This window comes from Pocillopora damicornis, chromosome 14 (genome assembly GCF_964200805.1).
Source record: "Pocillopora damicornis chromosome 14, jaPocDami1.2, whole genome shotgun sequence".
NCBI classification, from domain to species: Eukaryota; Metazoa; Cnidaria; class Anthozoa; order Scleractinia; family Pocilloporidae; genus Pocillopora; species Pocillopora damicornis.
Genome location: NC_142683.1, coordinates 19,250,792 through 19,271,597, shown reverse-complemented (window position 1 = coordinate 19,271,597; position 20,806 = coordinate 19,250,792). Strand labels below are relative to the sequence as shown.

Sequence of the window (20,806 nt, the reverse complement as noted above, 5' to 3'; positions counted from 1 at the left end):
CAGTTGAACGAACTCAACTGATTCAAACTTCAAATGTAAAAGGAACTTCATTCTCTCAGTTAAGTTGGTCCCATGAGGAGTTCAACACCTCAACTATGCCTTGGATACCAAACTGACGTCACTATCACATAAGGGTCCGTTGTTTCATGGCGAAAAAAGTAGATAATATATAATCCTCTACAGTATTTTTATTACAACAGTTACTAACGGGAATTCGTAAATTCGGGGTCACAAGACGTCGATTTTGCCCAAATCCTTAAACTCGTCGAAGTTAGCAAACCTGACTTTCACATTTGCATAAAATTTCAAAGAAATAATTTCTGTAGAGGTTTCTCTTTTCACTGATGTCAAGAAATAAAACGTCCTTGGACTTATCTCAAGATTAATAGGCAGTTTATTGGAAGTAACTATTTCTCTTGAAGAGCCGGCTAATTCAGTTTTGTAAGTTCTGTTTAAACACACGTTGGTTACTTCCAGCGCGAAAGAAAATATTCCGTGATTTCGTCTGAGGATTAAGAGACATCTTGAGTGGAGGTCTTTTATGATAGTTTTTGAACCAAACATTTCGGTTGGAATGGCGACATTGACAAGCTTTTCACTGCTGTTCATAGCTTCAGCGGTTTGATGTGTGACGCATGCACACAGCTTAATGTCAACTGACTTATCTGCGCATGACTTAAATTTGCTGTACCTAGAGACCCGGATGAAACTCGTTAACCAAACTTTGTCTTTTGTTTTAGCCTGCTGCTTGACAGAAACCTTAAAAATTTCATCCTCTTTGTGTCCATTCGGAGGGACTACGCGTAAATCCATTGTCGTGGTAACATTGTCTCCTTGAGAGAGTTGTGCAATGTTTGCAAAAGATTTTCCCACCAGACGCTGACAGTTTCCGAATCCATATTTGTTCGATGACAACTGCTTATCAACTTCACCTTAAAGGAAAAATTAAAAACATTGAATCAAAAAGCACCTAACATGGATAACTACAAAAAAAAAAACACAGAAAAAACAGTCAGAAGAGAAATTTTGAGTTGGGTCTCCAAAGTAATCCTGTTTTGCGTTGGTTTGCCTCACTTTGCTCTCTGTTGGCCCCTAAAACCGCGCCACTCTCTCAACCAATCAAATTAAAAACTAACACCAATCGCGACTTGGTTGCCCGCGTTTTCCCGCGCATCGAGCAATTTACTTGATTTTACTATGTGCATCCGCTGGCTTCTTGTCATATTCTACTTTTTGACGCCCACTTTTTTTCTTAGTTTAATGAAACTCAATCGAAAAGCGCTTTGTAAAGTTATTCTACGCCCTTTTCTCCATATTACTTTGTTTATGGTTTGACGAAACTCAATCGGAAAGCGCTGACAAATACAATTTTACATCTTTCTACCACACTACTTTGTTTATGGTTTCATGAAACTCATTCAAAGAGCCCCATGAAAAATTAATTTATATGATCCTTTTCACCACACCACTTTGTTTATGTTTCAATGAAACTCAATCGAAGAGCTTTAAGAAATGTTATTTTGCATCCTTTTTATCATACCTCCCATATGCTGTTTTTGTATGGCTTCGTTTAAAGCTCCAACGGCAAATTCTGCCAACCACTTTAGACTGTCCGAGTTGTCTTCTACCGAATTATAATTTTCGCTGATTTCACACTTGCATCTGGCTTGTGGCATGAGGTCCAAGTCTGAACATGTGCGACTCGCGGGTAAGACTGCAAATATGCCTGCAACCAGAGGATCTCGTGAATGCATTTTCTTCGGATCGTTTAAACTCATAAGTGCTCTGTGTACGTCTAGAAAAGTGAAAAGCCGTCTTTGATTTTCTGCCAAGGCAGCCATCCTCTGCTCGCCCAGACTTCTCGCGACACCATCGGGAATGATCATAAAAGCAATTGGGTCATAAACTTCTCTCTTTCCTACCTCAGTCTTGTAGCTGTACCGCGTATTTTTATTTCCATGGTCAGAAACTAACATAGTGAGAGTGTTCGGCAATTTAGCCATGTTGGTCAAGAACTTTGCTAAATGGGCGTCCGTGTTTCTAATCCGCTGACCAGTATGTTCGTGTCCCGTGTTGAAGTGAATGAACGAAAATAGTGGTTTGGTCCGAGAATCGTTGTTAATGGCGGTGTGAACCGTCTGTATGTAATCCATAAAATATTTACTGAAGAACTGACCATTTAAGCACACTTTGGGGGGACTTTCGAAATGGTTTGTTTCACCGTATCTTAGGTTCAGTAATGGCCCAGAAAAATGCGTCATGCCAAAATCATCGATGTTTTTCTTACTCATCTTTTCTTTGAATTCAGTCCACCTGAGGGGAGAGTTTTTAGAGGCCAGTAAATATTTATCACCTAAGGGGGGTGTGGTGGGGGAGGGCAGGTGGGAGAAGGATTTGTGGGGTAGCTATATCTTATGTTTTTTAGGGGGAAACAGGGGGGGGATCAGTCGGCGCTAACAAAGTATGAAGAGGGAGATTGCCAATTAACTGTCACTGACAGGAGGGGAGGGATAAAAAGAATATTACAGACCCTTAACCCTCTTACTCCCAAGATCTAATTAGCAATTCTCCTTACTGTCTGCAAGACAGTTCTCATGCTGTTAGTATGGAGAATTTGGTATTGGATCAGCTAGCGATCCCTTGATTGATATTTTTCTTTATTCTTATCACCTATCTACTTGATATTGCATTGATATTGAAAGGAGAAATTTTGTTTTGGTCACTCATGGTAGTTGAGGGGTTAATAGGGATCAGGTATTATATTAGTCAGATTTCATCGTGACAGAACAAAAATATTTCATTACTTTTAACCCACCAATCAACAATTTTTTTAATGAGAGTTGAGTAATCAGAATAAAGAGGTTTCGAACGCAGTAGCCAATACAACATTCAACTTTCGCGCCAATTGGATCGTAGTTTACACACATAATCATTTCAAGAAGCTTACAACGCCTCCGGTTTCCAAAACAACCAGCGATAAGGAGTATGGGTATTTCGTCGAGTTTCCTAGAAAGTTCGTAGTCATTCATTTATAACCTCGAGTGGATTACATTGTGGGAACAAGTTTTCTTAATCAAGAACACATGATCCAGCTAGGGCTCAGACCCAGACCTCTCCGCGCGAACATAAGGCTACGTGTCTTCTATTGAGATTCCAATTTGATGGAAAATTAATTAAAAAGCTCTAAAAGCCTCACCTTGCCATGAATCCTGAATCTACAGTCGGCTTTGATCTTAATTCAAGGTCTGTCAGGATGATTCCCCAATAGTCAAACCAAACGAGATCCTCTTGAAAAAGCGTCTGGTAGCCCCATTTCTTAAAAGTCCCATACAAGACCTCTACGCCTAAAGAATACTTTGAGGTCCTGAAGGTGTCAGTAAGAATGTTGTCATCTAAGAAGCAAGCAACTCTAGTGAGCTCCATTGTTTAATGTGAGTTGGTAGGTCAGTTAATGGGCTAGCTAGTCAGCCTGCTCGCAACCTATCAGCCAGCTAGCCAAATAGCCAATCAGTGAGTTAATTTGGCTCTTACTTGGTGTGGAAGACATAGTATACGTCACACTATTGTTTTCACTGTTTTCTTATTTCCGGTTGTGATGAAATTCTACTGTGACGTATACTGTGTTTTCTACACCAAGAGCCGTTAATTTTCAGATCAACATTGTTAGAAAAGATAGTTTGCAGAACAAGCCGTCTTCCTGTCCCAATACCCCCCCCCCCCCCGAGGAACGCCCTGTCGAGAGGACTCTACTGAGACAATTCTCCCCGGACGTTTGGTCGTATCTAGTTTATGACTGACTGTCATACTGAGGTACTGCGTCACAAGCGGCGAAGACCGCAAAATTTAAGTGTGGCACGCCGCTAGGACGGCGGCGGCGTTGGGTGCCCCATCGCTGGGGCATGTTAATGATTTAAATCACAATTTGTAATTGGCCAAGTGAATTTTCAACTAGCGGTTTCCATATCATCAGTCTTCTTAGGGGGATGTAAGTAAGTTCATTTTAGAACTTACCTTTTACAACACCACAAAAAAACGGCCTCAAATTGTCAAAAGTTTGTTCTCCGATAGCCTGGAAATTCTGAAAGTCTAGGGCGGTGGCACTGATTTTAAAATTATTTCTTATCTTGCGTAGAGCCTCGACTGCTCTCGGAAGACTTCGGTAAAAATGTGGCCTGGAGAGAGAATCCATGCTGATCACATTTACACTGATCTGTTTCCTGTTGTCGCCACCTTCAACTTCCTGCAACACTGGAGGAAAGGTTAGGACCTGAAGAATATTTCCACACCTAAGAAACAGAAATCCAAACCCGTTTTTCCTACTCGTTTCCACAGCTTTTTCCATCGTAGTAACTATAGTTTCCTTTGATAAATCCGTCCATTCAGAAATTTTTCCCATATTTGGATTTATGCAGCCCATTTGAACACGTGATGAGCCGCAAATCTTTGAGTCACATGACAGTTTATGTTCTCCAAATTTGGATACATAGAACGCACAGATGTCTGGGAAATGAACGTCGTCGCATCTTCTTTCTTCTTTGTCTGGTTTTCCATAATATTTATAGGCTTGTTCATAATCAACTCTGTCTAACCTGCAGACGGTCAATTAACCAGGTTATTACAATGTCATATGACGCCAGGAGGTAACAAAACTCTGAGTAAAGAAACAATCTAACTGCTACAAGCGCGGGAAAACGCACGTGAACACGTTATGCATCTGAATGGTTGAAACAGTGACACGAGATGTTAAAACTAATCACAAAGTGCAGTAAACCGTGTAAACCAATAAATTCGCGGATTACTTTCTACACTCGGTTGAAAATTTCTCTATTTCTTGAAATAGCAAACGTTAAATAAAAAATATTACGATCGCGCCTATTGTGCGAAGAATAACGAAATAGAAGAACGGTGTTTTGCGTACTGTGTGAGGAAGGAAGCAGAAAAGAGAACCAAATAAAGCTAATTTGATGTCGCCAAATTTGTCCGCACTCCCTGACCTTTACATGTCTCCATCTTTTATTTAATTAATTAATTGTTCCGACATGTTTTACCTGTATGGCTTGCATTTGATTGAAGATAGCGAAGCGTCGAGTTCATCTGAGTTCTCGTTTAAATCCAAAGAAAGATACTCACTGAGATCTGGGAACGTATGAAACAGAATAACTCGTCAGGCATTAAGACCGGTCGTTACTTATCTCCTGTGTCACGATAAAATTTACCCGATCTCCCCCCCACCCCCACCCCCATTAGACTCAGTACTATTCTTACGATCCTCAATCATTGGCTGTAAATAGTTAGTAAGTATTTTCCAATTTATATACGATTGCCTGTTGGTGACGACTGACCTCCCCTCTGTTTCCACTGCAGACCCTACGACTCCCCCCCCCCCAGAAACAAAAATTCTCCACCACCTGGCGATAAGTAAATGACTTGTCCCCTGGGAAAAGTTTAAATACATTTGCAACTGAAAAAAATGGAATGAATAATTGCATTTAGTTTGTGATTCCTAAAATATAAGAGCTCATAAATAAAACAACATTTTAAAGTATGAAAAACATGTTTCGCCAGGCAAGGTTTGAAAGTTTGTGTGGAATTGGTATGTCTCGGTCTAAAAGGGGCTCAGAACTTGAGCAACCAGGCGAAACCCCTTGTGAAAAAATCCGGGATTCCCCCTAATATAATCGCGTATCCAGAACTTACAACCACTTGGCCGTGGAAGGTTTGGGTACGAGACTAAGTTCCTCCTCGATCCCTCTAATCCCTGCTCTTGGGCTTGTAAAATTACCTGATCGTTGGTTTCTAAACATTTGATTAAGAAGGGAAGATAAATCCGTTTTCAGCAGTGTATAAGTAATCGAAGCGGCAGTTACGACGATTAAAAGAGTCTGTTAAATAACATAGAGATGAGATGGATTAATTAAAAGGTGGGATATGTCTTCATGGTGTTGATATTCCAACATAATAAGATCAATTTCTCTATATGTAATTAACAATAGACAATCAATCAGACGCCAAAATGGGCGGCAATGGTGCGTGTACAAAGCTTTGAAGAGACCCTCAGGCAATCCTTTTCAGTGAGTGCTGCTGTAAACAGGTGTTGTCTATTGCCTTTGGGAATACCGAACGAAACCTCACCTTACATCTACAGTGCATCGCTTGTTATCTGAACGTTAACTTGGTTGAGACGAGGCTATTTTAGCGAATTATCCATTTCCAGGTTTCTAGCAGGAAACCTAGAAATGGATAATTCGCTAAAATGATCTCGTTTTAACAAAGTGAGTTAACGAAGTAAGTGTTCAGACAACAAGCGATCCACTGTGGAAGCAGGGTGAGATATTTTTCATGGAGTGTATTTTACTCGTATATTTTCGCCATGACGCTTATTAAGCTTTTCATCTCACAGATCTTGATAAAGAGTTGTTCAACATAGAGAAGCCTTGTCATTTTCAAACCGACGGAATCGGCCTGATAAACTCAGGAATAAAACTATGTACCGATGGCTGCAACTATAAAGGATATAGTCAAAACGTCTGCTTTTACAGGGAATAAAAATCGCTATTAATATTAAAGTGTTTTTCGCTTCTGCTTGTGACTCCGACCAACAAATTTATATCCGAACCTAAGCGTCGAAATTGAAAGTGGAAGAGAAGGAAATCATGAAGTTTCTATCCTCGCAAGAGCGCGTTCGTCCAACCTTGCGAGTCACCCTGTTACAACACGTCACGAAGTTGTAATCTCTCTAACGGCTCCACTCGCTAGAGGAAACTGGCTTCGGCGAGCGACGAGTGAACCTATTTCACTTACATCAGTTCGTGGTTATTTTTGATGTTATTTTAGAGCCAATGCTTTGACCAACATGAAAAAAAAACATCGTCAAAGAAGCATTATCATCTATCCTTGACGCTATTATATTTGCTAAACCAACGAAAACAACGTGCCGAATATCAAATTGACAAAGAGAGCTATTCAGTACTTACAAAGGCTTTCTTGAACGATGGAAACATTTCGTTTACTGGTGACAGCAGTCTTTTCCTATGTTATCATCACCATCAGTTCCATTAAGTGAAAGTTCGACCAGTTCTAGAAATTGAATTAATAGAGAGAGTCGTAGCGAAAGCCAAGTTTGTGTTACTGTCACGGCCGCATCGACCACAAGACCCCTTTCGTGTCTTCCGTATTTGATTGTTTTTTTAACAAATTTCTTCATTCTGATTGGCCACGAGGAAAGCATTTTTGAATGACGATTGTTTAGAGGGCTAAGCACTTTTTCTTAACCGAATGCACAAGAAAATTTGTAGATTTTCATCATATATTTTTGGAAGTGATTTGGGGCTTTGCTTCTACAAACGACCGTCTTGATCTGATTCGAACGAAATTTTTAATCAATTGTTCTTAGAGTCTCCTCCCTTGGGCCAATGAAAAGCTGTGCATACAGCAAGTTTTTACACACTCTCAAGATGACATTAGTCACCAGTTGTTCCTTTTAAATTCGTTGATAAAACTATCGATAGAGATAAACAACCTGTTTACTGAACTGCTGCAAGATGGAGGAATAAACAGCCAATTAACCCCAAGAGATTATAAACTGTTAATAGTCTCTTGACAACTCCGGCTGACCTCTCTTCAAATAAACTGCTGTGTCTGTCTTGTGGGTCATATGTTTGACTAAAATATTTTCTAAGACTTTGTCATGGGCTTCTTTTCATCATAATCATCATAATCTTTCTAAGGTTTCAAATGAACATCACAGTTTCTGTTGGCCCGGCTAGCGCGCTATAGCGGCTGAATAGACAGCTGTGTAACTTACATGCTTGAATCTTTAGCAAGATTTTTGCTCAACATTTGCATTACAAAGATAAAATCCAAAATCGATGAAATTACGTAATAGATGAATGAATTCGGGCTTGGTTGTGTACGCATGAATCAGATCTCAAACTGTATTGTAGCTCTTTAACAGCGCTGCTGGACGAGACGACCGTGTCTCGATCTTCCCGATCGAAGATTGGAGACCACTCTGGAAGAGTTCTGCAGTGCAAGACCCCTTACACGTCTCACACTTGCATTACTCAAAGCGTCATACCTTCCCACGAGCAAAACAAATACTGCTGCCGCAGCACTGATAATGATGGCCTTAACTCACTGGCTAATTAGCAGTGTGCTGCCGGATCAAGGTCAGTCAAACAGTACCTATCTGACGAAGGGGAATTTGATGGTTGGAAAAGAAACATTCCATGCGGCTGGCCGATGACCTTTGGACAACAAAAATATAATGACTTAAAGAAGGTGAAGGAAACTTCACATTTATCGAGGAAAACTCTCAGTATTTTCTTTTGACCAAAACAAAAACTACGCGAAGCAAAATTGTACTTAGTTGCCTTTTTAACAAACAAGAATCGTGAACAGGGAGAACTGAAACCTTTTCTGTACCAGTCGCTCACTCTCTGACTCTTACAGTGAGTGCTGGGAACGAGGAAGTATCAATCTGAGAAGTAACCCGAAAAGTAATATACTCTTCCTGTTTTTAACCAAGTAGTTCTGGGAGCAAGGATGTAGTCATTCCTTGCCATGTTTTCCTCCTTGTGATCGAATTCGTGCAAACATTGCCTCGTGAACAAGTGACATACGTAACAAAAATCAGTAATTTGACTGCCGTCGGTTCCTTCAAACCAACAAAATCGGTCATTTATTACCTCTCTCGCTATTACGAATTCCTCCAAAAGTTACATACATAGCTCGAACTAAACGTAATTGAAACGCAAATTGAAGCAATTTAAGTAATTGAAGCGTAGTTTAAGTATTTTCGTAAGATACTGGGATTAACGGAAAAAAATACTTTCAGAGATTTCATCGTAAAATACCTTATTTATTTTGTTGATTAAAGACGTGACGGCAGACTTTAAGGATGGTGCGACCTCTGAGAATTCCGGGGCTAATGTTTCCTGTTGGACTAAGGTTTCAACCAAAGAACGTGATTTTTGCATTGAATCGAGCGACGGTTAACAATCACTTCTTCCCTATTGTATTTTTTTGTCTGAAAGTTCAAGTGTTTGTGGGTAGGGGGAGGAAGACTGTCTTTACGAGTATTGCGATACTCTCCAGGTTATGGTAGTCTCCTTCGCACCTCTTGTCCCCCAACGCGACAAAAAAGAGCTTTGTGTGACCATCACTTACGTGGGAGACTATTTGGGATGGCGTTACATGGATAAATGACTTTGCTTTTAAAGCAGAGATTTAGAGAAGATCCAACGCCAAACACCGCAGTAATAAGCTGCCTAACCCACCCGTGTTGCTTCAGTGAATTTGCCTACCCCTCCCCCCGGAAGTACAAAGGGCAGGTCATGATTCAAGTTTTAAGATTTTAACCTTACAAATATTTTCCTTCCTTAGCGAGATTGCTGTTTTTGTTGTTCATTTAAAAAGCTTTTAATGTTTAAGGTCATGTCTAATGCCAAACCAGTGGTTTGATGATAAACATTGAAAATGTAGCGCTGTTGAAGATCTTTGATCCGTAACTAGCTTAAACCTTTTCCAATTTAAGATATCATGATTTTCATTGCGTTTTTCTTTTGACGCACAATGAAGAATTATAAATTTCTTACACATTTGTCATGCACGAATTTTTTTAGGACGTCACCTTATGACACTTGACAGGTTTACTGCCTCATCAATGTCTTAGCTTGTTATTTGATCCTGGCGCCGCGCAAATTGAACGCTGCATGCATGCATGGAATTATTTGACGCGTATAGGTACTGATGTATGGTGATAAGAATCTGTAGAAAGTTGGACCTGAATCTCCTCCATACCTCTATTTTTCGAAAACTTTTCGACGCAGGAAAATCGTGAGTACATCTAGTAACATTTTATGTTCAATTTTGGTGTTCCAGTGCCGCGGTAAACAAAAAATTCGAGCGCTTCAGTCAGTTGATGAGTCTGACTCTAATACATCTGTTCTTGAATCTAACAAACTGCGCGCGAAATGAGTATACAATAGTTAAGTTAGTCTTACACTCTCAACATATTTGTATACTTGCCGGGTTTGTTTCGTTGAAGTTAAACTTTATGAGAACATAGGGATTTCTTGGTATTGGATGCTGTGCTCGCAGACAAGTGTCAAGTTTACATTTTTACGAGAAGCTTTCAGAGCAGCAAGCGTTTAGACGTACTTCTCAGTTCAACATAGGTTACGTCGATGCTTTAACCAACGATTATAACAAGGCAATTCTCTTGAGCCTTTGTAAGGTTGGAAATCAGTTGTAAGAAGGAAGTTTCGTTATAAATGAGAACGTAGTTTTCCAGTTGATGTTAATCAGGAACTTACAATTTTTGCTAAAAGCATTTACTCTGGATATGACACCATACAGGTGACAGGTAGTCTCAATGATCAACAATAACCCATTTTGCTGTGCAAAATATTCATCCTGATGCGTAAATGAGATGTTTTATCTCTACACGGTTTGTTTCAAATCTTGAATACAATTTATATGACAGAAAAAAATGGTTTGAAAATATAAACTAGCACACGTAGGCCGGCTACTTGGTGAAGATTAACTTATCGTTCTACATTCTTAAAATTTGTCGCATTTTCCATGTTGTTATTCATGCAGATTGTATTACAAACCGATCTTAGTCCGACAATCACGCAATGTTGTGGAAGCTTATGCGTGCTTTTAGGTGCTACATTTCAACCTTCAGTCGTAAAGTTATGTCATTTTGTGTCAATTTATATAATTGATTTTCGTTGGAAAATCTTTGAAGATTAAAACCATATATTATTTTCGAAATGGCGGCCTTTTTGCTATTGGAAGATGGCAGCTTTTTTATCATTGGAAGACATTTTTGGGGTTTTGTTTAGACGTGCTTCATCGCGTGGTCATAATTTTAGTACCACGGATTCAAGAGAAAACAAACTTGAATGTCCTGCGGTTATACAGACCTTTATCCTTGAGTAGGGGGGGCCACGTCATTTCGGTGTTATGGATTCACGGCAAAGGCTAATAACTAATGTTTGATAACTATGCATTCTGTAAACACCTTTAGAACATCGATATATTAGAACAATATTTACTTTTTGCTTTACACTATGCTATCAAGATAAAGTTAACATCAGCTTTCAAAGAAATTTTATCCTGTAATAGCCAGCAGAGAGACCGTGAAAAGTAGCAAGTTGGATTTCCTGATGTGACAGCGATAAGCGACTTGGATAGGACGACGAAATCTAATAGCGAAATGAGAAGCGCTAGGAGGGCTCAAATCTGGAAATTTTTACAACTCGTGTATTTTGTAATCTTTTCGTAAGCGTAATAAGGAAATAGGAAATTGTAGAGAAGCTTATTTGCGTCCTTATCCTCATTTCGTCCGGTTGTAGACGAGTCTTGGGAAATTGAGAAACTTAAAAGTGAAATAGGTGCATGAGAAAACTCTTGAAACAAGTCACTGTCGCCCTTACATAATTGTTTACTTAGACTTTTTGTGTTTTTTTTGTGCTATACGTGCTCATTGTCGAATCAATTTGACATTTTGACCGGTAAACTGAACCAAATGAATTAAGATAAGTGGACGTGTTGGTTCTTGGTCCTGAATCACCTGGAATTGATTTTGAAAAAGGCGTTCTTGATCGACTGCCAAGTGAAATGAAAAACGTTCATATGCGATATGTAAAATTGCTAACCCTGCGCAGTTTTGAAACCTTTTCAATGGCTCATAGTACATACGTTGTGGTGATTCTAGAGAGTGCCAGCGAACGTGAACTGTGTTTGTGACAATCAGAGTTAAAAATACATTTTTCATTATTCGACTGAAATAGATCGCTCTTTCTACTGTGTTTTTGTGGCGTAGGGACTCGTTAAATTCAAGGTCTACACCTTATCTGAGGTAGGTGGAATAACAGATAATCTTCGGGCCGATGTTTTCCGGAAACTCGCCTATGCTTTATATAACAACAGAAGCGAGGTGTGCTATTTATATAACTTATGATTAAAAACCTTCAACGCGAACGGTTATTTCGTGTTCTTGCTGCTTGTGTGGTCATGACTGCGATTGAGAACCTGATAGAATGATATTTTTTTTCCTATCCAATGATTTAATTTACCACAGATGCCATATATTTTTACAATGATGTATTATTGATCCGAAAGTGGTGATCTATCAAAACACAATGTAGACTTTAGACTCTAACGTTGTCGAGGAGAGAACGATTAAATATTGTATTACATTTAAAGGGAATTATTTCAAAGTGATTTCAGGTGGTTTTTCCGGTTTACTGTAAATCTTATTTTTAGAAGAAGAGTTACTTTTGCACGATAGGTGACCCAACTTTTCTACGGCTCTTTTCCTTCTGTTTGTATGAATTAAATAGTATTTTTATTTCCTTGAAATAGAAAATTGTTTGTTTTAGTTTTTCCATTCATTCGAGATGATTTGAACATCACGACAAGGGCTCGTTGATAAACAGAAGATAAGGAGTCATAAGCCTAGTAATCGTAGTAAACTGACTGATATCCCGTCAAATAAGTCCAATTGCCAGACGAAAAGTAAATAATTCACGTGTATGACCTCCTCAATATTCACTTATCAAACCCTAATTCAGAGGAAGTTGTAAACGGCTAATTAAGTTCAATAACGGAACCAATTGAGACGTAAACCAATTAATTCTGTGGGAAAGGTTTAGCTGAGTGATTTATGAATTGATACTGACAGTTAAACTCCAATAACAGAAATTCCACAAACGGTACAGTCTGTAAATCGAATCAAGGCCTCGAAGGAACAGGAAACTAACTTTCCAATAACCTCTCGTGTGCTGTTACCAACTGAGCTACGAAACATTATGTTGGGAACCTGACAGATTATTTATAGTTGGTTCTTTGTCCCCCTTCGTGGATGAAAATCCCTAAAGAAGCTAATAAACGTCTCCTCTTTCCAAGCAGATCACAGTTCACCATGGTCGTCTCCACAACAGAGCCTCCACCTACTGAGTCAGCCACCGTTAAAGAAGGCCTTCGCGTCTTTAAACTGGTCATGTATATTACGATCTTCATAGTCAGTGTCCTGCTGAATAGTTTTATGCTCTTAGCGCTGTGGAGGAAGTTTCGCCGTCACAGAAGAACTGCCAAAAGTTTTATTATTTTGATGCAGAATCTCGGCGTATCTGGCCTCGTTCTGGTGGTAGCTTCGATTCCATTTGATGCAGTGTCGCAAGACGCGGACAGCTGGCCCTTTGGAGCTGGGGGCTGCAAGATTCTTTACCCGTTACAGACAGTTGCTTTACAGGCTATGGTATTCACGTACGTGGCTCTAGCTTATCATCGATGGTATGGTGTGACAAGGTGAGTTCGTGACTCTCTAAAGGTGGTATACGGGACGAAAATATCCATAATCCTCTAAACGTAGCCCGGTTTGGGGTGTGGTTGGATCACGAGAAGGTAACTTTTGAAGAAAGGCTCCTTTTGGAGAGAATTGCTGACTCAGTTGCGCGTTCTTCACTCACATTAAACGTAAGACACTGAAAAAAACTGCATAAATTTGATCGTCTGCATAGCTACACATCATTAACTACATTCCTGCCAGAGTTCCACTTAATTATTGTACGAAAACATTCGATCCGAATCTCGAAGGCTCTTATTAGTCTTGAGAGAGGGCTACCTTTTTCCAGCCTTGGACCCAGTCGTCTCTCAGCTGAAAAACGATAACCGTGACCGAAAGGGGGAATGGGAATTGGTCTAAAGAATGTCCCGCCACAGCTGCATAGTATTTTGACTTTTCTTCTTTGTTGCAGAGACCTGTTTGGTCAAATGAAGTTCATCCTTGCACTTGTGCTTACATTCGTCATTTGGATCTCCAGCATCATCATTGTGGTCCCTTACGTCCTGAGCTTGGACTACAACTACATCAACAAAACATGTGACGAGATATGGAGTACTGATGGCAGCCGCCAGGGATACACCATCTCTCTGTTCCTCTTGGATTATGCCCTGCCACTTATCGCCCTGTTGGTCATGTACGTGATGGTCTGGGGACGAATGCAAAGGTAAAAACCTGCTGCTTTTCCTTCGGAAAGTTATTTCAGTGTGCATGAATTAAAACGAATTATGAAATCATAACCATCATAATCAAAACTTTAACAAAATTCTCGAACGTGATTGGTTATTACCAGCCCGATTTGAGCACTAATAGGACAGTGTACGCATCATGCTTGTAATTGGACAGAGGAATAGGACAGTTACAGTGACAGTTGACACGTCATGCCTGTGTAAGTGGACAGAAAGCGTCATGTGCGCGCGCTGTTGTCTCGCATTTCGCAGAGTAAACTGTTGGGTTTTTTTTTTTTTTATGAAAACGTGTGTCTAGTTTCTTTCCCAAATTCTGTCACAGTTTTGATTAATTGATAACAGGAATTCGTGTTGTCCAATTTTGTCTGTAATCATACTCGTAATTAAGAAATCACTCGTATGATTACAGACCGAATTGGACTCCACTTGGTCATTATTCACCATTATTTATTTGCTTGCTTAATAGAGTGTTTCTCGATTGAGTGTCTTTACTCCAAAACTAAAGTAATCATTACTGGCCAATCAAAATACAGAAAACTTTACAAGGAGCCAATGAGAGCTCAAATTAAAATCAAGCAAGCCACTTGAGGAATTTGGGCTTTACAGCTCATTGGTTGAGAAAGTGGTGCGACTTTGGTCGGCCAATCACGGAGCGAATTAAATCAAAACTAATGCAGTCCTGGATTTCTGACATGTACCTCTTAAACTTTTTAGTTACAGAGTCGTGGATCCTGAGCGCGCCGCCAGGCGAGAACGTCACTGCAGAATCATCCGCATGATGGTGGCCTACGTCCTCTCGTTCGCCGTCTTTTTACTCCCTCACCAGATCATGTGGCTGATCTTAGATTTCGCAAATGGCGAAAAGAAACTTTACTTCCGAGACGTTTTGAACATCGTGTACATCTTCACGTATGCAATAACGATCATAAATCCCATCTTGTTCTTTATCTACAACCCAGAATTCAAGCGCCATTTGTTACACTACCTCAAATGCCAGTGCTTCGTGAGAAGAGAGTTGTTCAGTATGGAGAATTTGTCCGAGTCGTTTTCGGAAGAGTTCGACCCAAAGAGCCGACGTCCGAATGGGTACCGAACGTCCATGCCGCCAAAGTACGAGATGAATGAAGTGCCCAAGGAGAACAACTATGCATCGACGCCAAGCATGTTACACACGGATGGGGTAACTTTACCTCGTTATGATTCTGGCCTTGGATTGGTCGAAGCTGGGCTGTTTCCGTCGGCAGTGGATCGACTACGTACCGCAGGGAAATACAAGGAATCCACCCCGTCTACCTCCCCGCCGGGTTCAGATGTGGTCAGTTACACGGATAGGAAAGATTCACTTGACCAAGGCAGTGAAATGCTGTAAGTCGACAAATGACCATTAATTTGTAATTCTCCTTCCTGTCAACCATACTATTCGTATAATGTTAGTTCAGAGAATTTAGTATTGGATCATTTAATTATCACCAAATTTATATTTTTCTTTATTCTCATCACTCATCTGGTTGATATTGTATTGATATTGTTAGGAGAAATTCTGTCTTGGTCACTCATGGGAGTTAAGGGGTTAAACAAATAACTTGAACATTGAACATTTGGTGTCTCGCTTTCGGAGTTGCGTTTGTCGCGCCAGGTAAAAATTTTTAAAGTTCTTTTTACGAAGTCTAGGGATATCTCTTAACCATTTCACTTTCAGATGTGACCAACAAGGAATTTCTCCTCAAAATATCCACGCATTTTAAGCAGAAAGGTGACTAAGAGAAAGAAAATATCAACGAGGCGATATGTAACATCAAACTCTCAGAACTTGAATTATAAGCAACATGTGGGAAAACGGTGGAGAGAACTTACATTTAGATCTCGGGAGTGAAAGGGTTAATGTGCATTTAGAAAATCTGATGTTACAAACATACTTTCCAGGTTGTTGTTAGTAATTTTCCTGTAAACTTTGTTCGTATTACTGTACAGTGACTGCACTGATGTACACAATACATTTTGTGGGATAGTAACTCTTTCCTTTACACGTGAAAGAGGAGATGTGACAATCGTAGTTTGGAATTGCAGAATGAATGTTTCCGTCGGAGGAAAGATCCGTAGCTCAGTGTGAAACTAAAGTTGTTCTGAAAATTTAGTCTAAAAAAACTTAGGTGTGACATTTTTCCATAAGCGAGTTCCAATTACTATCTTCTAAAACATCAGTTATTATGATGTATTTGTTCATTTTGAATTTCATTTTTCTGTGCAAAGACTAAACTCACTAAACTTTCGACAAACAAGTACGACCTCATGTCACGTGCAGTATCACCAATTGTTGACTTAAAAATATATTATGATGATGAAAAGATACCACTTATTTAATCAGTGTCGGGAAGGAGTAATGTGAATAGCTTGTGTAGTTTCGAAAGAGGGCACAGTGAAGTTGAAGGTAACTCACTTCGAGAGTGTATTATGACATTTGAAGAGGAAGACAGTCACATTCTTTCTGTCATTCGTCCGGTAGCATTAAGAGTTTGCTTTAAGTGGTTAGAGAGAAAATTTTACTTTAGATAGATGTTACTTAGCTCGGAAAACGTTTCTTCGCTGTAGGCTTTATGTATCAAAAAATCTTTAATTTTAAATTTCGCAACCAGTTGTTAAAAGAAAAACAACAACAAGTCAACGTTTGGTACTCACGAGATATTCCCGTGCGCATGCTTTGCACGAGCCATGCAGAGTTCTTCAAAACAGCGCAAAGTTTTCAACTTCTATTCGAGTGAAAATTGTCTCGTAAAGGTAAACAGAGAAGACAGTTTATCTTGGACATGAAGGTAAGAATAAACATGTTTTCTGTAGAGGAACTCTCAACCATCTTTCATGTAGCAGTTAATTCTGAAGGAGGAACATAAAACACTATGGAAACTCTGCAAAGCATGCCTTCGACTCAACCAGTAATACAGATTAGAGAGGAAAGCACAGAAATATTTACAACGAAAATTGTGTGATAATTATGTTTGCTAACAATTTTTGGTACCATACTCACATCATTTAGTGTTAGGATTGAGGCTCGACTTTTCATGCGAGTCGTTCAGATTACTCAATAGGCCAACGCGACGCGATTGTTACATGCACGTCACGGCTTCGAATGATTTTGAGTTTTAACTTAATCAAATTTCAATTATTAACTGTTAAAGCAAACTGTGCTACCATTTTGCGTAGAGAAATTTATTTAGTGTTTTATTTATATAGCTTTTTGTTCACGAGATGTAAACACCCTTGCTATAACACATTGTTGTGTAAAACTTACAGTCATTTAGCACTGACAAGCGTACAACTTCTCCCTAAAATATCAGTAAATCCTCGACATCACTCACTAGACAGGTGATGAGAACATAAAACTTATCATCCAGAGGGTGTTATATTGATCCAGCAGCAAATTCTCTTAAATGTACAGCACTTAAAAGGCAGAATTTGCCGATCAGAGTAATTTTCAATTGAGGGTTGCAAGACAGCCAGGATTGCTTTGGTGTCACCTTACTTTGCTTTGTGATTGGTTTAGGAAACTTGCGCCGCCGGCCTCTTAGCCAATCAGATACAACACCGAAAACGATTGCGACCTTGTCATTCGCATTTTCCCGCGCTTAAAGCAGTTTCCTTGTTTTCACTTTGAATCCTCATTGGCTGATGACGATGCCAATCTTTGTTCTGATTGGTCGTTGTGGTACACTCGATCAAAAATTGTTATAGTTCTAAGATTTTGCTTCAACTTATTTACTTATACCGTAAAAAAACTACTTCACAGTATGGGTTTTTAAAAACATTTATAGTATTTCGGGGGTGAGGGGAGGATTGTTGCAAACTGTGAAACCGTAGTTTCGCCTCATTACAAGGCGCAGTTTGTATATTTGTTGTTTTTATCTCATTTAAGGAAATATTATCGCTGTTAAATATGTGGACTAACTGCTCCGCTACTGATAATAATTAACTGGTTATGGTTAAAAAGTTTTCTGTTACCAAACAATATTTAATAGTGTGATTTGTAATCTTTTGTATCACGTACTGATTCATAGTGGGTTTAGTAGTAAACCTTATTAACCGCGTGTTTGGGTTGGGTTTGGGTCAAGGACGAGTGAAATAAATAGTTGTGGAAAAAATATTTACACAAAATGTGTTTTCTAGAATTATAATTTCTTTGAAGATTGCTGCTAGCGAGGAAACCACGGATGCATATAATTTTTGTCTCGCAACGTAATACAATGCTTTTTCTACTAAACCTCGTCACTCTAAAGTTGGTGTAGAAGTACGAGAAATATGCGAAAACGAAATCACCCCTGAACAATCTGAAGATCTTCGTAAGCGCTTCAAGAGAGAATCCTCTCTTTCTTCGTGTGACGTTTTCTTACAGTCATTTTGGTTGTTCGACGCGAACGCGACTTTTGCCGTTTCCGTCTTGTTCTCTGTGGCTCGTTTCCAGATCACTGCTGCGCGTGCAGTGTTTGTAAATGTCCGAAGACTTTTGGTGCCATTTTGAGCTACGTCAATCTGGTTCTTGCGACAGAGAAGGATCCTTTTATATTCTACTCTGAAGGAACGATTCATGACGCCGTATATTAGAGGGTTTAAGGCCGCGCTTAGATAGTTGAGGTATGTGCAGAGCAAAGTCCTTTGTCTTGGGGGGGTGGTGTCGGGTGATATACGGTCCATTGTGATAATTACTAAACTTGGCATCCAACAAATTGCAAATCCGAGCACAGTCATGAAAAGAAGCTTGGAAATTTTTATCTCTTCTACGGAGATACTCGAATTCCGTTGTTGGCCGACCAGAGACGAAACAAACGAAAGATGATGTCTTCGTATTCTGTTGAAGACAAGAGTGTAGCTCACAACGATAACTATGAAAGCTAGAACAACAAACACAAATTCCACCAATGTTTGCATAAATCTGTGCGCAACTGCGCAAGTTGCGTAACTAGGTTCGTAACGAATGTAACTCGCTTTGCTCAGAAGCAAAGTTGCGTAAAAGGCGACGATCAATAACCACATCGTCCCAATTAGAAGCAGAGAGTTTCTCTTTGTGAAGAAGCGTCTGTAGATGACAGGTTTCACAACTCGAAAAAAGCGGTTAATAGCCGTTAGCGCCAAAGTGCCTATTGACATGAAAGCCAGAGTGAGGATAGAAAATCCCTGAATATCACAGAGGACACTTGTGTTGATCCAGGCTTCTGATACAAGTATCCCGCAAGTTATAGGGATGCAGATTAATGCCATAAGAATGTCAGCGATGGCTAACGCGAGTATGAACATGTTTGTTGAAGTGCGCAGCTTTGGGCTGCGAATCACAGCCAAAGATACTAACACGTTTCCGAAGAGAGACAACCCATCAATCAGAGCACAAACCAAAACTTCCACAATGATTATTCCAATACTGCGGTTCGAGGTGAAATCTCCAGCCATTTCTGTCAGTTAAATTCATCACTTCATCTTTCGAATAAAAGTTTTTCTGATCCTAATGAGGCATTAACCTTCGCCGCTTAGCATTCAATAAGCAGGGTTAAAGACTGTCTTTTTCTAACCCAAAGGTAAACGCTTTTAGCCAATCAATGCTCGAACCTGCAAATTCAATTTGTGTTTGGATCGTAACACTAGTTTGTTTATACTGTTCATGGAGTGCGGAAAGAAAACATATATGAACGCTCATCTTTTAAATCAGTTGCTTCCTTTACAGAGTTCGGTTTTCCGCTCGAGTTAAAACACACCCACACAGGAGAGAGATTCGCTTTCATTTTATTTGAAAGCGCACTCACTCAAAACGGTAAAATCTTAACAACACACACAGACAAATCTGTTGTGTTCTTACAGCTTAAGCAAGGAATGTTGATGAATTCTCCGACTGTTTTTTGCATTTGGCTCTTTTGCCACTTAGATTAAGAAATATTGATTACTTTGTTTATACATCGTTTACGATATTCTATCAAGCACTTAAAATAAAAAATTAAATCTCGTCGCATCTGTCCCAATCTTTCTAATTGTTCCGCTAAGAATTCAGCTGGTTTGCCTTGACCTCTCCGCTCTGTTTATGTCAAACGTGACTCATCGCTAAAGCTTAGTAACTCAGTGAGACAAGAATGCTTCAACAAACAAACTTAACTCTTCAAAATATTCAAGATTAGCATAGAATAAAGAGGCCTTGAAGAATCATTAGGCATTCATCCAGTCTCCTATGCTCTGTAAAGGACGGAATAAAAGAATTTCGGTAGAAAATTGCAAAGGAAAAATTATGGAATGATTATTCTGTCCGACAAGGAAACAAAACAAAACAAAAAAAAGAAACTCGCACACTCTATGACCGACATATTGACTCCATAATGATACTTCCACGATCCGACCATTGTGGCTTTCCGAACTTGATACGAAAACTAGAAAATTTCGCCAAGGCAATCGTAGCTTTTCGAACCACGTTCGCTAATAAAAGGATGTATTGCGAGTCAATCGAACTGAATAGTTGAATTCGCAGACAAATGGCTACACAATGGACAAATTTGAAATGAAAATTGATCAGAAATTCTGTTATAAAAGCACTCGTAACCTTCCGAAGATGGTCGGGAGTGTCACGAAGACTTGTCGGAAAGAATCGCCTTCTTCGTTCACCGATGAATCCTCGGTACCTCATCACAAGTTGAACTAAAAACATTACAGGACTGAGCGTTAAGTGTCTGTTTCCTTGTTGAACCAATGAGGCCTTCCGAAAATGTTTTTGTTTTGAATACAAAGTGATTGTTTAAAA

The 20,806-nt window shown here is 39.5% G+C and overlaps 3 protein-coding genes and 1 long non-coding RNA gene across 9 annotated transcripts; 2 read left to right on the top strand and 2 right to left on the bottom strand.

The window, feature by feature from the left end:
* Window positions 1–170: 170 nt before the first annotated feature.
* LOC113682069 (uncharacterized) lies at window positions 171–7,173 on the bottom strand. Of its 3 annotated transcripts, XM_089194798.1 has the most exons (7): window positions 6,975–7,173; window positions 5,783–5,882; window positions 5,049–5,136; window positions 4,012–4,589; window positions 3,197–3,392; window positions 1,541–2,313; window positions 171–932 (listed from the first exon to the last, which is right to left on the bottom strand). In XM_089194798.1, the coding sequence occupies exons 1-7, from the start codon at window positions 6,999–7,001 to the stop codon at window positions 229–231; spliced, it is 2,466 nt and encodes an 821-aa protein (XP_089050924.1). In that variant the 5' UTR covers window positions 7,002–7,173; the 3' UTR covers window positions 171–228. The 3 variants fall into 3 exon arrangements, with proteins under 3 accessions (XP_089050924.1, XP_089050925.1, XP_089050926.1); XM_089194799.1 differs by lacking the exon at window positions 5,783–5,882 and having other exon boundaries at window positions 6,975–7,151; XM_089194800.1 differs by lacking the exon at window positions 6,975–7,173 and having other exon boundaries at window positions 5,698–5,793.
* On the top strand, window positions 5,720–6,563 carry LOC149034870 (uncharacterized). The gene is made up of 2 exons (XR_016183226.1): window positions 5,720–5,921; window positions 6,401–6,563. It is a non-coding gene; the product is annotated as an uncharacterized LOC149034870 (long non-coding RNA).
* Window positions 7,174–9,677: 2,504 nt separating the features above from the next.
* LOC113681783 (QRFP-like peptide receptor) lies at window positions 9,678–17,445 on the top strand. Of its 4 annotated transcripts, none has more exons than XM_027198904.2 (4): window positions 9,678–9,837; window positions 12,922–13,320; window positions 13,770–14,021; window positions 14,758–17,445. In XM_027198904.2, exons 1-4 carry the CDS (start codon window positions 9,755–9,757, stop codon window positions 15,410–15,412), a joined length of 1,389 nt encoding a protein of 462 aa, XP_027054705.2. In that variant the 5' UTR covers window positions 9,678–9,754; the 3' UTR covers window positions 15,413–17,445. The 4 variants fall into 4 exon arrangements, with proteins under 4 accessions (XP_027054705.2, XP_089050928.1, XP_027054714.1 ...); XM_089194802.1 differs by having other exon boundaries at window positions 9,704–9,837; window positions 12,919–13,320; XM_027198913.2 differs by lacking the exon at window positions 9,678–9,837 and adding an exon at window positions 11,575–11,869.
* Window positions 17,232–20,538, bottom strand: LOC113681691 (melatonin receptor type 1C). Its single transcript, XM_027198805.2, has one exon. The coding sequence runs from the start codon at window positions 19,474–19,476 to the stop codon at window positions 18,301–18,303; it is 1,176 nt and encodes a 391-aa protein (XP_027054606.2). The 5' UTR covers window positions 19,477–20,538; the 3' UTR covers window positions 17,232–18,300.
* Between the last annotated feature and the right edge of the window lie 268 nt (window positions 20,539–20,806).